Below are 17,408 nucleotides of genomic sequence, written 5' to 3'. Positions count from 1 at the left end.
TGTCAAGCAAAAGTTGCACAAGGCGAATAAGAAGTACAAAGTAGCAGCTAACAAGCATAAGAAGCGCAAGGTATTTGAGATTGGAGATGAAGTCATGATATTCTTGAAGAAAGAACAGATTCCAGCAGGACAGCAGAACAAGTTCAAACCAAAGAAGTATGATCCTTACAAGATTACAAAGAAGATCGATGATAATACTTATATTGTGAATTTGCCTAATCATATAGGTATTTCCAAAACATTCAATGTTGCTGATCTTTCTTTGTATTTGCCGGATGTTGAGTTGTCATACCCAGATCATAATTCGAGGATAAATTCTTCTCATGTGGAGGTGAATGATGCGGTCACCAATCAAGACCCGGCCCAAAGCCGACCTGACCACACCGGAACAATATTTTAATACTTCTTAAGTTTTAGAATTCTACTTGATTTAGGATTCTACTTCATGTTTCTACTTGATTTAGAATTCTACTTTATGTTTGATTAGGGTTTTATTTTTATTAGGATTCTAGTTGACTTTTACTTAAAATTTATTTCTATTAGGATTTTAGTTAGATTTTGTTTACAAATATTAAATGAATTTGGACTAGCCAAATACTATAAATATGCCTAAGATCTAGAGTTTGTAATCAAGTTTTTCTCAATACAAATTTAAGTAACCTATTTGGGTTTTCTTAGTAAAACAGTCTTGTTTTTACGTCTTCTTGAAGGCCAAGCTTCGGCCATTGAAGTTTGTTCTTTCAAGCGTTTATTTTTGTGTATTTTCTTTACACTCGCGCTACACGCTGCGTCATATTGATATTGCTTGCTAAAGACATAGGCCTTTTCGTTAACTAGATAGAGGCAAACACAAGATTGAAATGAAGAAGGGTGTTTTAGGATGAAATTTTCCATTGAAGTATCATCTGAAACTTATATATGTGTATATACATGTATGAATTTCATGCAGTGTATATATATTGTCTTTGAATGAGCATGGTTAAAAATAGACATAATAAGTGGCAGGACCAAAGGAAGAGGACTTCACGGCCAATATGCAATCTTTGTCATTATTTTGTATTTATCATGGGGCAAACCTCGTGCACTAGGGATGCGCTTTTTGTTCTGAATTTATCATCTATGTGGGTAAAGCAGAGGTGACAAAAAAACAAGAAGTTAGATTAATGCAAATATCTTTTAAAGAGTTTTGTCTATCATGTATGAAGAGTGAAGACCAATACCTAGAGGTGGATCCTATTAATTTGAAATGGCAAGAGGACTTGTCAAATACAGGACTTTATCATTGCACGGAGTAGTTACCACATGAATTCACTTTGCAAGTTTTTGTGAACCATTGTCATTGCTTCAAGCAATGGTGGTCTCTGATAAATCAAATGTATTATAGGGGGAAAAAGTAAACCAAAAAGTTAGAATTGGAAGACACGATGTATGCTTAAATCCATTCAAACCATGATAGAAAATGCAATGGATACAACCAAAACCAATTCACAATTCAAGTCCAAGTGAAGCCATGGCCTGTCAGAAACCCATCTGATTGGAGACCGAAACACTGATTCTAATCAATGAAACGTACGGCAACAAGAAATATACTAAAAATACATATATATACGTGCGTGTGTGCTTGACCAATTTGACTTGCACATAAAAAAACAGTTACCCCCAACACTGTTGTGGTTGGAGCAACCGGCGACGGAGCGAGCGAGAATCGGAAGAGGGAGATCGGCGTCCGGCACAGCGCGGAGGAGTGGGAGGCACACGCAGACGGTGGAGGTGGCGCCGCCGTCCAGACCCAAAATCACACTGCCTTTATCATCGTCGAGCTCAGAGCCACCATTAGCCAAGCCTTCCTTCTCGAATCCCCAAATCTCGCCATTCTTGTACTTGCTCGCCATCGCTTCAAGAACAGGAAACCCCCCAAGACGCTTCGTCTCTCTCTCTCTCTCTCTCTCTCTCTCTCTCTCTCTGCGGTTCGTTTTCCCTCTCTACAGTTGATAAAAAATGATAATCGTGGGGATAGAGCAGAGAGATTTTGGGGGGGCGGAATACACTTCGCGCGAATCAAAAGTTTGTTTTGGCGTGGAGACTGCCCGGTGTTGCGTGGACGGTGGTTCGTGGCGGCGCCTTGATCGGCGCTACCGTCGAGTTATCGTTTGATGTTAATCTAAATCAAAAAATTTAAGAATAATGATACAATATTTTTGCCAAATTGATTTTGCGGAAATCATGAGTCCAACCCAAAATCCTCTATTTTGACTTTCCTCAGATTTGCATTAATATATAATGGCTAAATGTTAATTGTTATTTTAAAACAAATAGTTTAATAATTACAATAATAATAATAATAAAAGGGGTCAAAATTTGAAAAAGACTCCTTTATCCTTATATGAAAATGTCAAACCCATCAGTTGCTCAAATGTTTATGCAGGGGCAAATTAATCTTTCGGCTCCTCCTTATTTTTTAAAATTAATTATTATTATTTAGTACGGAGGGAATGGATATTTTATCCAACTTAAGTATTTAGTTTATCTTAGTTTTAAATGGGTTATATTTTATCTTAAAATTTTATAAACTTATCCTCAAATTTAAATATTATATACAGCTTATCCTCTTATAATCAACCTTTAAAACAAATGAGAAATGGTAGATAAATAAATTATAAATTGTTTGGGAGTATTTTTGTTCCTACATCTACACGTGGGATGATAATTAAATAATTTTTTTTTTTGTTATTCTTGATTTTTGTCGCATTATAAAAAAGAAGAATAGTGATATAAATTCATAATTTTATATTTTTATTCTTCTTATATTTATTCTATTTAATATATTTTATATTTTATAATGCTCATTTCTGATATTTTTTATATATATAAGACAACAATGGCAAAGTTTAATAAATTATGTTTAAAAATAAAAATAAAAAACTGTCCTTATCGTTATACATTTTTTATTTAATTTTCTTTGTACTATTTCTTTTACTTAAAAAATATATTTATATAAATTATATATATTAAATATCTTTTTGTAAGAAAGGTAAAGGAAATTAATTGACACAATTTAAAATGATTTAGAAGCTACAATTGCAAAATGAAATTTGAAGACTAAAGGATGTGACCTGCTTATTATTAAATTAAAAAAAAATTAATGAGCATGTTTGTTTTATATATATAATAATATTATAATATATATTCAAGCAAAGAAAAGCAATTATAAAGAAGAAGCCGTGAAAATCAAATTAAAATTGGAATTGATTTATAATATATAATATATGCTTGGAGGCGCACCGGACTTGGAGATGCCCATAGAGATATTGGAGGCCCACTTATATATTATAATATAAAGTGAAAATTAAAGGCTAATTGAAGCAAGAAACTGAAGGCCCAGGAAGCGCCGCTTGCATAATAAATGGAGGAATAGGGCAGGCGCTTGGTGCATGGTATATATATATATATATATATATTGTAAGGAGGGGAATTAAGAGGGCTTGAGACGGAATTAACAGAAGAAGACGCAGCACAGCGGCGAGAGACGGAGACGCACAGCAACGTGGACCAAAGGATAGGAAGATAGGGCTTTTTAATTTTTAATTTTAAGTTTTTAATTTATTTTTTATTTTTTATTTTGATAATCTAATTTTTAAAAAGTAAAAATATATATTTTTTATCATTTTAAATAATTATTTCTTAAAACAAAAAATTAAAAAATACATTTACTTTAAATTTTTTAAAAAAATTATGATATTTTATTTAATAAATTTAATTGTTAAATAATAAAATTAACTCTTTTTAATAAAATTTTACTATTAAAATAAAATAACAAATTACATGTGAGTAATAATTTATATTAAATATTATTATATGTAATATGTATAATATACTTAATAATATTTTATATGTTATTCTATATTTTTAATTATAATATAGATATATTATATTTTTAAAATTTTAAATAAATATATAATTTTATTTTTAAAATTTAAGAATTTTTTTTTCTTTTTTAGACTCAAAACATGAAAAATGGATTGTGTTTTCTATGTTTTGAATTTAAAAATTGTTTTGACTAAAAATAAGTGAAATAATATTTTTTATTTTGGGTTTTCTTTACAAAAATGTTTCTTGTTTTCAAAAATGTATTTTTAAAAATGACAAAATAAATGTATTTTTATTATTTTAGAGAACTGAAAGGCAGTAGAGATAACGTAGTCTAATATGTTACATTTCTGTATTTTTTTGTTTCATTATATTTGGTTAAATTTTTTAGTTGATTCAAGAAATTTAAAAATGATTGGTAAATTTGTGAGATTCTGTTTTTAATTTTATTTTTTTTAATCAAATATATGTGTTTATTTGTATTTCATGATTAATGATTGTATGATTTAATTGATTAAAAAGGTTTATTAAATAATTAAATTGTGTGGTCTACAGCTAAACTGAATTCATAATCCATAATTGTTATGATATTCAGTTGAAGTAACAATTAAGCAAAACAATCATAATCTTAATTTCTGTTGCTTACTTAAGAGTAGAGATGGCAAATGGGCCGGGCCGGGTCAACCCGGCCCGCCACCAAGTGGCCCGCGGCCAAGTGGGCCGGGCCAAATCGGCCCTCTTAAAAACGGGCCAGCAGATTGCTAGCCCTAGCCCGGGCCCGCCCAATTTTTTTTTTTTCTTTTTTTTATACCATTTTTAGCCCAGAGGCAGGCGGCGTGAGCGAGAAAGGGCGAGGGGCGAGACTGAGAGCGAGGAGCGAGGGCGACTGAGGGGCGAGGGCGGCGAGTGAGGGCAAGAGCAAGGGGCGTGGACGACGGCGAGACGAGGGCGACGGCGACGGCTAGCAAGGGCAAAAGCGAGGGGTGCGGGCGAGGGCGAGACAGAGGGCGAGCGAGGGCGAGAGCGAGGGGCGCGGGCGAGAGGCGAGGCTGAGAGGGGGTTTGTGGCCGATTAGCGGGCCAAGCAAGCCGGGCCAAATCGGCCCAGCCTTAAATGGGCCAGCAAAATGCTGGCCCTAGCCCGGTCCCAGGCCGGGCCCATTTTGCCATCTCTACTTAAGAGAAACATAGAATAAATTAAATAATCTAATACTTGTAGATTATTATTCATCTTTAACTTCTCCTTAGCTCGTAATGATATTGGTAAATTCATGAGAATCACTTAATACCAATTGATTTATTGATAATGATTAATTTGAATGTTAGGTCCAGGTTAATTAAATCAAAGAAAGTAAAATTTGTCTCGCATGTTGATACTCTTTGATTAAATATTTGACTATAGAAAAATATATCTAGTAGAAATCACTAATCAATTTGTAACCGTGAGTAATTTTATTTAAATTGATATTGTCTCCAATTAAATTTTGTTACTCAATTATGTTTCTTTTAAATTATTCTTTTATCAATTAATTTATATCATTAACCCCCCTCGCATTTTCTTTTATTTTTATTGATATATTGTGATATTAAATTTAATTGATTACTCTATGAGAATCAAACTTTACTTATCATTACTATTAATTATAGATAGAATAATTTTTATTATTTGGTGCATTCGGCATGCATCACTCAACAATGATACGAGGTTATAAAATGTCTAATCGATCACTGATCAATGCTTTGAGATCACAACTTAATAATTATAATTTTCAAAATATGTGTCAAAATTTCTCCACACAAATATATATCAATACCTACAAAACATTAAATCTTACTAATCAATATGTTAAAATAAATCTATTTATTACAAAACAAACATGCAAGTCCAAGTCCCAGGGGTGTCAGGTCATGGTGGACGAGAAGCCTATGGATGTTGAACACAGGGGTCGGAGGGATCAAAATGAGACAGAAGATGATTCTTTCGATGATAGATTTGAGATTTCGAGTTCAGAGCTCGTCCCAGTGAAGTCCAAGTCCCAGTTTAAGCATTAGCGGAAGAAGAAAAATGCCCTTGCTAGAGCTAAAGGCCAATCAAGTGGATGTTGCAGTTGGCGCAATGATTAAGGAGTCGGCGTGATGCTTTGTTTTCATCTATGTCCCTTCCCTATATTTTTTTTGTTTGGTTTTGTGCCTCGATTTTTTTATTTTTTTTTTTTTTGTAGATTTTGCTTTATTGGGGCTTTGCCCCTCTGGTGGTTGTAGACTCTTTTTAGTTTTTCTGTTAATATATCTTATTTACAAAATATATATATGTATATTTTGACAATTTCATGCTATCTTTTATTTTTTTTTCTAGTATATAATAAGATAATATTTGTTAATTAAATTATAGACTAAAAAATATAAAATATGAAAAATATTTCAAACAAAAGTATTTTTTATTATATTTGTTAAATTTTTTGAAAAAAAGTCACATGACTTATTATTTTAAATTTTTAAAATAAATTTATCTCTTCCCCTTTCAGATAATTATTTTGAATTTTACAGATAAATTATCTTGATAAAGTCTTATCTTACTAATTTTAATAAACACTACTTACAAAAAACAATAGCTAGTAAACAATGCAACATGGTAATAGGATTATCCTAGACTCAGACCTAATTAGTTTGATTCGGTTTTGTTTTGCCCTTATTTGATTTGGTCTTTAGTTCAAATTTTGTGTCATTTTTATTTCGATCTGATCTAGACGAATTAAAACACCCATATTAGAAATTAAATGTTGGTAAATCTCTGTTTTTTCTAATATTCAGTTAATATATATATATATAATCCTTTATATATAAGCATTGATACAATATTGACTATATATTTTTTTATGTCAACACAAGAGATTTGAGTATAGAGTTTATACTGCCGGTGCAAGAAAAATTAAAAAAAAATGTTACTTACACAAACAATTTGATTATCAAAAGAATGATCGAATGCGCCCAAATTCAAAAATGTCCTTACTTAATTTTTTATGGTCGCCGCTGAATGAAGCTCCAATTGGGCTTCATGAAGCAAACTTAGTCAGGTTTTAAGATGAAACCCGATGATTGATGATGAAATCTAATTTATAAAGTCTGATTGAATTCATTATCGGATAAAATTCGAGTTAATCATTGAGGTTATACATCTCGTCCATATATGTAGTAGGGTCCAAAAATTAATTAAGCTTGTAAGATAGGGAGGTTTGATATATGCTTTGATCTTCTAGTGCGACCCAATTTACAGAGTCATATTGGCAACCTTACAAGAAACTAACCTTCCCTCAACTCTATTTGTCAATCTTTTTCTTTCCTTATTTGTTTTCATAATAGTCAATGAATATGCAGTCCATCTACTAATTAATCTATCTTAGATACTCTGATAATAGTAATTATATCTCATTTTTTGATAATAAATACTTCAAGAGAAGAGACATAATGCAACTATATATTTTAGTTTAAATATTATAAAATCTGCTTATATTTTTGTATTCTTTTATTTTGCTTTAAATTTAAAGAATTAATAAAAAGTCCACTTTAAAGAAGAGGGTATAATTTAATTTATATTTTTAAATAAATATTAATTGATGATAATAAAATAAAATAATATAAAACTCATATTTGAATGTGCAGGGTAAGGATGGAGCTTGTCTGGAATCTCTTAATGCGTGCACAAGGGCTGCCTTCCATTATAGGAGCAGCTACGCAACAGGGAATTGAACCTACGGCAATTAATGTAGTCAAAATCCCATCCACGTTCCTAACTTTCTATTCATCCGTCGCTTTAACTAACCAAATAAATGGGCCTCTATCTATCCATATTGAATTGCAAGTGGATTAGATTATGTGACACTTGACACTCGGCAGCATCCATGGCAAGCAATGGAGTAGAGTGGAGTGGCTCCCATGATAATAACTTAGCTGTTGAAATCATATATGTATTGGTCTCAAAGAATCATGAATTTAGCTATTATATAGTCAGTGAATAATCTCGTGTTCAAATTTCATAATTGGATTCCGCGATTTAACCCCTTACAGAAATTTTGGGACTTAACTGCGGGAGCTTTCGGGATGAAAAATTTCACCTTTTAATCCTAAAAAATAAAATGAAGTGAGAAAATGAATTTTACTCCTTTATTCTTTGTTCTCTTAACTCATCATACAGATATATTATCTCATCTCACCTCATCTCTATAATAAGATTTCTTTGGACAACTATATTTTTTATTTTATTATTTATTATATTATAAATAATTTATTATTTATTTTTTATACTTAAAAAATTATGCTTACTCAAACCACGTCCTATTCTACTTTGATTCCGTTTTTTATTTATTAATTACTAAACTTTAATTCTAATTTTTGTTGCCTTATTTCTAATTTTTATTACTATAAAAATTTAATATTTATTTTATAATTTAATAATAAGTATTACTGCATTATATTTTAATATATTTTTAAAATCAATTTACTATTTTTTAAATAAAATTATTTAACAATTTTTTAAAATTAATTATATAATAATAAATTTAAAATTTTAATATATTAAAAATTATATTTCAATAATCATATTCTGACGACTGTATTCTAGTGGTCACAATAATAAATTTAAAATTTTTCGTTCATATCTTTTTTTGAGTGCTAGCTTATGATGAATTAGGTTAGCATGAAGTGGTCGTTACATTTGCATACTCATTTTAAATATTATGGTCATCGTTGAACAAATTTATGTAATAACATTCATTATTATCCTCTTCCATGACAATAAAAAGGCAATTGGTCAGATTGCGTAAATTGCATCAACACGTGAGAAATGAGTAAGAATCTAAATTTTAAATGTAGAAATGAAATCATATTTATCTTCAATAACATAAAACTAAATTACAAAAGCATTTAATCAAATTCTTTGAAGCAAAAGGAAAAATTTTACTTCAACTAAGATATTAATGGAACAAGAGAAAGACAAAAAAATACAAAACTAACGAAATATTCCATCCGAGGCCAAAAAAAAAAAAGAGGCTAAAACCTAATACATGCAATACTTGCGATATCTCCTAATTATGGAAAGACAACGCAAATTACAACGAAAGCAAATAAAAAAAAAATACAAATTTCACAACAAAGAGCAGTTCTCAAGCAAAAAACAAATTCCATCAAAGATAGATCAAGCACTACAAATAATAAAAAAAAAAAAAACACAAAGCAATTGCAGAAATAAAAAAAACAAAAAAAACCAGCTCCTCCGAGATCAACTAGAAAAAACAACCATCAAGTGAAATTGAGATTTTATTTTTATAGGAATACAAAGCAATACTTTAAAAAAGAGGAAGTTGCCATTCCATGAGTTTTGTCGTGACTAATCATCTCCACCAAATATGTTCGTCTCCTCTTTCATTGTGACTTTTCGTCTTCTTCGACTATGAGTCTATTATTTTTTGTCATGTTTGATCGCCTGATTCAATAGCTATTTTCAAATTCAATGACAAATCAATTACAATGTGCTTCATCGTGTTCGGCTTTTCTAACAAAGCTTCGTGCTTCAAAGGTGACAATTGCAATTACACTGACAATGGTGATGGCAATGGCTGCAATGATGACCTTCTGGAAAGAGATGACAAGAGTTGTGGTGGACAACGATAATTAATTGTTAAAAATGACAAGGATTTTGGACTTCACTATTTAGATGGCGAGCTACATTGGAGTAGTTTCTTTCGTCGTTTTGGTAAAATTTTGGCTTAACAAAGGGAAATCATCAACGTTGAGAACAACCTTAATAATATACTATCTGCATTCATTGTTCATTTTAATTATCACTATCAGCCTAGGTCATACTATAAGTACAATGAATTTAAGATGTGAATTCAAGTCTAAGGAACACAAAAAAGTTCTCAGACTGCTAAACTACCAACTGTTATCATGTGTAATGACTGCTAGTTTTTATTATCAAGAAATTAAAAGTTTTTATTTGGACACATTAGTATATTTTTCTCTCTTAAATTAAATTAAACAATCTTAATTTCATTTACTCATCTAAATATGAAACTCAATTAAATTAGATAATATAATATTTGAATATTTCAATTATATGTAAATAAAAGGTTCCCATCAACAACATGATACATCATTTTCACAGAAAAGAAAAGGAGAAGAGAGTCCATTATGTCCATAGTCCAAACAAAGGGACTTTAAAAGGCTTAGTTGGTAAACGATCACATCAAAATAATGCAGTTGCATGGCCACATCTCTAATCTATCAACCCCACTTTGATTACACTGCACTCTTATTTTGTCTAAGTTCTACGTCTCCTCCGCATAATTAGTCTTATATTCAAATAAAATAATAAAATAAAATTATTTTAAGTAAAGATACCTAGCTTGTTGGTAATTATACTGAATTATTATTGATTTAATTCAAGAGAAAAAGACCCAATTATATATTTGTACAGGTTATATTATACCATACTAGAAGAAGACAAGATCCTGCAGCTTGTGTCTAGGGTTTTGTCTGGAATCTGCCTTCAGTTCTAACCTATTGTTATAAAGCTATCCATAATAAACTATACTATAATTTATATAATTATAAAGTAAGGGTGACAAAAACCCTTGAATTTCTCATGCTGTCGCATTGGATTGGTGCAATTATTTATGTTGTATTCTAGCTATCCACCACTACTGTCACCTAATTTCCTTCTCCATTAATTAAACCAAATTAGGCCATTATGGGTTTCAGTATAATTGTGTCAAATTTTGCAAAATCATGGGCACTATCCCCAATTTCTTAAACAAGCCATTTGTGCGCCCAAGCATCATAGGCACAAGTGCTTAATGCCAAACTAATGGCCTAACTTTGGCAAGCATCCACTAGTACGTACTGTCGCAATTGTTGTATTTTTTGAGCAAATGAAGTCCACATAAATTAACCATTTTTAATCATAATCATAACTGATTATATAATAAGCTCAAGCCTCATGCTCTAGCAAACAAACACCCAAATAATTAAAAAAAAAAAAAAAAGGTGACAATTAATCCTAATATTGGTAATTTTTTAGTAGCTAAAGACACGGTACGTATGTCAAGTTGTAGAAAATAAATTTAGTTTTCTAATTTTAATTTTTATTTAATCATTGTTTGTTAATCAAAATTGTCATATGAACTTAATAATTTTCTTATTTTTCTTTAAGACACCCACTACAACAACATTAAAATTCTTCATTGTCCATATAATTAAATTAAATTAAATCATCCCTCTCTCTCTTTTAAACACAGTCACTTTTTAGAATATATGTTTGTTTTTATTAATTACCATATTATCCCGTGACAATCTTATTACAAGAGGAAGGAAATTATGGCACAAAAACATTTACAATCTTATTAATTACCACAATAATTTATAAAAATTATTTATAATATAACACTTAGCTATATATAGCTACAGTAAGTGATTCATGAATGAGCCATCATCTCCTGTCCATTAATTGGCCAACAAGAATTAATGATTACTTATCTAACAAACCCGGCCCAATCAATTAATTAGGTGACATCATGAATTATAATATAGGGGCAAATATGAAAGAATAATAGTAACAGACGGCTTGCTGCTATTAATATTGAATTATATAGAGAAAGAAATAAAAATAATGATATATTTAAATATCATAGTATAGGTAAAATTTCCCACCGTCTGGGGTGGTATCATAATTATACTGTAAAGGCACTGACTGACTGACTGGTACACCTCATTTTGTGCCCATGCCGAGAGTCACAGAAGAAAGTGATGGGATTGGGATTAGGATTAGGAGGAATCTAAATTTGACATGTATTTTGGTGAGCCAAGTTTGGAGGGTACTCCCAGTACGGAAAGGGCAGATGGGGATTGAGGTACAGCGTTTGTAAAGGCAAATTGATGATAAGACAAGAGGGGCAATTATGGAATGGCGGCAGAATAATTGAAGTGTGCACAGGGTGTGTACATGCAGGAAAAGTCTTGAGAGATAGACCGCCCTGGTGATGTGCACCTCGAATCCCCCAACTTTGTAAATTTGTAAAATAACTCAGTGCTCATCGCTTTTTTGTTGTGTCTTACTATCATGCTGCTATAGTCTTATTGATCGTTATAATAACGATCGATAAGACAAAACTACAATGACAATGGGGCGATGGAAGTGAAATTAGATGACGACGACATGACAGTGAAGCACTGCAATGAGGCAAAGGTAGCAACTATGAAAATGAAGATAAAAGAATAAGGCAACGGCCCATTTTATAAATTTACAAAATAGACAGGGATAATTTTATTATTTTGTCCTCATTTAAAATTATTTTACCCTATAAAACGACTCATACATGCATGCATGTGCCCCACCTCCCAATTCATGGAGCTCCATCCCTACACTTTTGAGTAATATTTTATTATAATTTTAAAATTTTATTAAACTCCCCAAACTTTGAAAAACTATATATATGTGTATACGTATATATATATTCAATCAAAGAGTGGACGCTGGACACCTAATCCTGTGAAACAATAATAAATTACACGATGCGGATGTGTCAGATCGTTAGCTCCTTTCTCGAGAAACAAACTACATGACATGAGTTTGGAAATTGGAAATTCCTCCCTTTCCCACAAGCTCATCTTCTTCCAGTATTCATAGAAATACCCAGCTCCGGAATCCACCGTTCTTTCTGGGTTTTCTATCGGGGCCTTCAAAATCCCACTGGTCCGAAGAAATTTGTGCACTATCTTGCTTCGTTGTTTTGCATTTTGCCCGTGTTTCTGGTGGTGGTTCTTGGGCAGGATCTGAAAGATTGTGATTGTTATCAAGTGTTGATTGCGTTTGGGAGTACGATTGGAGGGATCAGGCGCCAGACCAATTTGAAGAAGAAGGTAACTTTAAGCTGATGTCAGTTCCAGAAAAAGAACTCTTTATTTGAGTTTGTTGTTGGGATACTTCTGTTGATTTGTTTGATTGGGGATTGCGGTCAATTTGGTTCAAGATTAGGGTTTTCATCCTTGTATACTTGGGTCCTCCTTCTAGTAATTGCATTTTGAACTGGTGTTTAGGGGGAAAAAGAAAAAGAAACCAACCAAACCCTAGTTTCTCGAGGAAGTTGTAAATGAAGAAGATTCTGGGCCTGCTTTATCTGGTGGTAATCTCTGTTCTTGTTGAAATTGGAGAAGCTGAGGCAAAGTCTTTTCTGATAAATTGTGGCGCAAATGGAAGTGTGAATGTGGATGGTAGGAAATGGGTTGGTGATTTGGAGCCTCATACCAATTTGACTGTAAGTTCTGGAATTGAGGCCTCCAGTTCCACATTTAATGGAGATTCAATCTATGCCCCGCTCTATAAAACCGCCCGGATATTCAGTGACACACTGAATTACACGGTTGAAGTAGTCCCGGGGAATTATTTCTTGAGGCTGCATTTTCCTCTTCTCTCCTTTCAGGACTATGATGTAAATCAATCTTTCTTTGCCGTTGAAGCAAATGGTCTCAAGCTACTCTCCGAATTCAGTGTTCCAGGGGAGATTTCAGTCAAGAGCTCACACTTGAAGAGTTCACAGAGTAATTCAAGTTCGAATGTGTTGATCAAAGAGTACCATCTTAGAGTTGACACAAATATTTTTCTGATTGAGTTTACTCCGAGTAAAGGATCATTTGGGTTTGTGAGTGCCATAGAAATTGTCCTTGTTCTAGATAACCTGTTTGCGGGATTGGTAAACAAAGTAGGTGGAAATGGTGCAAACAGTTATCTGAATTTCAGCAAATATGGGTTCGAAACTATGTATAGGCTGAACATCGGTGGTTCTGAGATTAAACCAACCGAGGATGATCTTCAGAGAATGTGGGGAGTGGATTCTGGATACATGCTGATGGCTGATGCTGGGATAGAAATCAAGAATAAATCGAACGTTACCTATGCTTCTGCTAATGATACCTTGATGGCTCCTCTTCTGGTGTATGAAACGGCAAGAGCCATGTCTAACACACAAGTTTTGGAGAAAAGATTCAACATGTCGTGGAAATTTGAAGTGGATCCTGACTTTGATTACTTGATCAGGTTGCATTTCTGTGAGCTGGAATTTGACAAGGCAAACCAAAGGATTTTCAGAATCTACATAAACAACCGGACTGCAGTAGACCACTTTGATGTATTTGTACGAGCAGGAGGGATGAATAAAGCATATCATGAGGATTATTATGATGTCGTTTCACCAAAAACCAATACTCTCTGGATACAGATGGGTCCTGACACGAGCGTTGTTGCATCAGAAACTGATGCTTTCTTGAATGGTCTGGAGATTTTCAAGCTCAGTCAAAATGGAAATCTGGTTCACATAGAACAAAATAGCCATACAAGAGGTAAGAAGTCGTCAAGGAGTCTAATGCTTTGGGCAGGGATTGGTGCAGGTATAGCTATTATTTCAGCTCTATTCGTGTTCATCTTTTGCTTATGCAAAAGTCGACAAAGTAAGCCAGGTGATGCCAAAAGCATTTCTCCTGTTTGGCGCCCATTATTCCTTCATGGGTCTGTTCTAAATAGCACTTCTAACGCCAAGGGATCGTTGGGAACTCATAACCAAATTGGGCCTGTGGCCTCCACTAGAGTTGGTTGGCGGCTCACACTAACAGAGATCAAGGCAGCAACTAATAATTTTGATGATAGTTTAGTGATTGGAGTGGGGGGTTTTGGCAAGGTTTACAAAGGTGAGATTGATGATGGCATCCTTGTGGCTATCAAGCGGGCCCACCCACAATCTGAACAGGGCCTGAGAGAATTTGAAACAGAGATTGACATGCTTTCGAGGCTCAGGCATAGGCATCTAGTCTCAATGATTGGATTCTGTGAAGAACAGAATGAAATGATTTTGGTATACGAGTATATGGCAAATGGGACTCTCAGAAGTCATCTCTTTGGAGGTGATCTCCCACCATTATCTTGGAAGCAGCGATTAGAAGCTTGTATTGGTGCTGCAAGGGGGCTACATTACCTTCATACTGGATCAGAGCGGGGTATCATCCACAGGGATGTCAAGACAACCAATATACTACTGGATGAGAATTTTGTGGCAAAAATGGCTGATTTTGGGTTGTCGAAGACTGGACCTGCTTTAGAACATACTCATGTTAGCACTGCAGTAAAAGGAAGCTTTGGATATCTTGATCCGGAATATTTCAGACGACAGCAATTGACTGAGAAATCTGATGTTTACTCATTCGGCGTTGTATTGTTTGAAGTTGTTTGTGCACGAGCTGTTATAAACCCAAGTTTGCCAAAGGATCAAATCAATCTTGCAGAATGGGCAATGCGGTGGCAACAGCAGAGGTCACTTGAAACCATTGTTGACCCACACTTAAAAGGAAAATATTCACCAGAATCACTGGAGAAATATGCAGAGATAGCTGAAAAATGTCTTGGGGATGATGGCAAAAGTCGACCAACAATGGGAGAAGTTTTGTGGCACTTGGAGTATGTATTACAAATTCATGAAGCCTGGCTGCATGCCAATGCTGCAGATGCCTGCTCTAGCAGTCCGGTTTCCAGGGCTCTTCAGGGAAAGGAAGCTGAGGAGCTCCAGGAAGCCAAAAGTCTGGATGAAGAAACTGGTTTAGCCATAAAATCAAAAGATACCGTAGAAAGTTCTTCTGTGGGGACCTCTGAATCAAATGCTGTGGTTGGAGTCGAAGAATTCTCACAGCTGGTGAACCCATGTGTAAGGTGAAACGGAAAGGTAGACACTGAAAGCAATATCCATGTTGCTACGGGCCTATATTCTTCGAATTCTTTATCCACTGAAATTACGTTTTGACTTCAAATACCTGCATACAATATGCATATTATGTTGTTTCCCAGTTAGTTATAGAGGGGAAGAGAATATGTAAATATCATGATGATGTCTGTAAGATTGGGGAATCATGCGCCAAGGGTTTCTATTCCTTTGGTTTGAAGTTCTGTGTATATTGGGGAATCCTTTATTCTCAAAGCCTATTACTATTATTTCATTCTTGGATCTGTTTTGTGGTTTTTGGGGCAGTTTCCCCGAGTGATGCCTTTTCTCAAGGACGATCCGTGTTAGAATTGATTCTGTCTTTTAGCTTTCTGCATCATCTAGTCATTTAATCTCTTCATTATTTGTTATGTTTCGAAACATTTCCTTTTACCATGAATTTTTGAGCTGTGTCTGGACATGAAAAGCTAGAATTCATGCGGCCAACTCCATTTAATAGTTTAGTATTTAATGCTTAATAATACACTGTTGTTTTTTGGGACGGGGGGGCAGTCTCTTTTAGATCAACACTTTTGTTCTATGTTGCTTCAAGCAACCTCAAGAATCAGTGACTCCAGAATTTCTCTGGGGCAGTTCTAAATGCTTCGATCTTATAAGCAGCTCCATCTGTTACTGAATTTACTATGCCGGCAGGCTTCCTCCATGGATGAACATTTTTCTGCAACTGCTACCTAATGTATCCACAGTTTCTTATGGAGTTATATCTGAGCTCGCTCCCCTTCCATTACTTGTAGCTATTGAAGTGAGATGATTTTGACAGGAAACCATTTAATTACTGGAGAAAAGTTGTCCCTGGACTGGAGCTTTTTCTGATGCTTCAGTTGCAACTTGGAGCTGTGAACTCTGTGCCATTCGTTTTGCCATATTTTCATTGTTTTTACAGGGGCCTTCCACTTCATCTTTGGCCAACCCATGGCCACGACTAGACCATATTTGCTTGCATAATTTCTACTGAGGTGATCATGGAGGACTCCTTATGATTTAAGGATGTTCATGAGGAGTGTATATAGATTCATGTAGATAGGGATCTTCTGTAGTTTACCTTACAATTTAGTTGGATTATGGTTAATAATTGTTCTTTCTCCAATGATGTGGAGTAAAGGTAGATGGGTGCTTTATGTTTGGAGTTTGTTTTGGTTTTATATAATGCGTTGAGCCTACCATTCATGATTAAGTATGAAAATTTGGACATATAATCTCACCAATTACAAAGCAAAATGAGTAATGCTATTCATCTAGATTGGATATGATTTTCAGTCTAGTTGCCATCCTCTTATTGAAAATTAAAAAAATGCAGGTGTCTATATTTATATGTTTACCTTTTCATTTTTTAATGAAAAATTATTATCTAAATTGAATATTCATGTTAGTCTAGATAAATAACATTACACAGTCAAAACTGAACCAACCAACCCAATTAAAATTTAGTTTGATTAATTGCAAACAATTATAAAGAAATTTAATTTATAATGCAGAATTTGCAAAACAAAATAATTAATACAAAAGCATATTAACAGATACTAGGACTCTAATATTATATATAAAAGTCTCATTAAATTTAGTTGAGTTATATATCAGATTGTTTAATTTAAATTTGGGATTATCATTCTTGCGCGGTCCCTGTTACTTGTGCTCTCAACTCAAACTTAATTTTATATCAACTGGGTCTAAAACAGTAAAATAAGAATTGATTTAGGTGGCAATTAATTCAAATTATATTCACTCA

At 33.4% G+C, this 17,408-nt stretch overlaps 1 protein-coding gene across 1 annotated transcript; it reads left to right on the top strand.

Annotated features, from left to right (window-relative positions):
* The first annotated feature begins 12,382 nt into the window (after window positions 1-12,382).
* LOC127808481 (probable receptor-like protein kinase At1g30570) lies at window positions 12,383-15,906 on the top strand. The gene has a single exon (XM_052347044.1). The coding sequence runs from the start codon at window positions 13,010-13,012 to the stop codon at window positions 15,614-15,616; it is 2,607 nt and encodes an 868-aa protein (XP_052203004.1). The 5' UTR covers window positions 12,383-13,009; the 3' UTR covers window positions 15,617-15,906.
* The last annotated feature ends 1,502 nt before the right edge of the window (window positions 15,907-17,408 follow it).

Source organism: Diospyros lotus, chromosome 8 (assembly GCF_014633365.1).
Source record: "Diospyros lotus cultivar Yz01 chromosome 8, ASM1463336v1, whole genome shotgun sequence".
In the NCBI taxonomy this organism is placed as follows: domain Eukaryota; kingdom Viridiplantae; phylum Streptophyta; class Magnoliopsida; order Ericales; family Ebenaceae; genus Diospyros; species Diospyros lotus.
The sequence above is the reverse complement of the archived record's forward strand: the minus strand, read 5'-3'. Positions and strand labels throughout refer to the sequence as shown.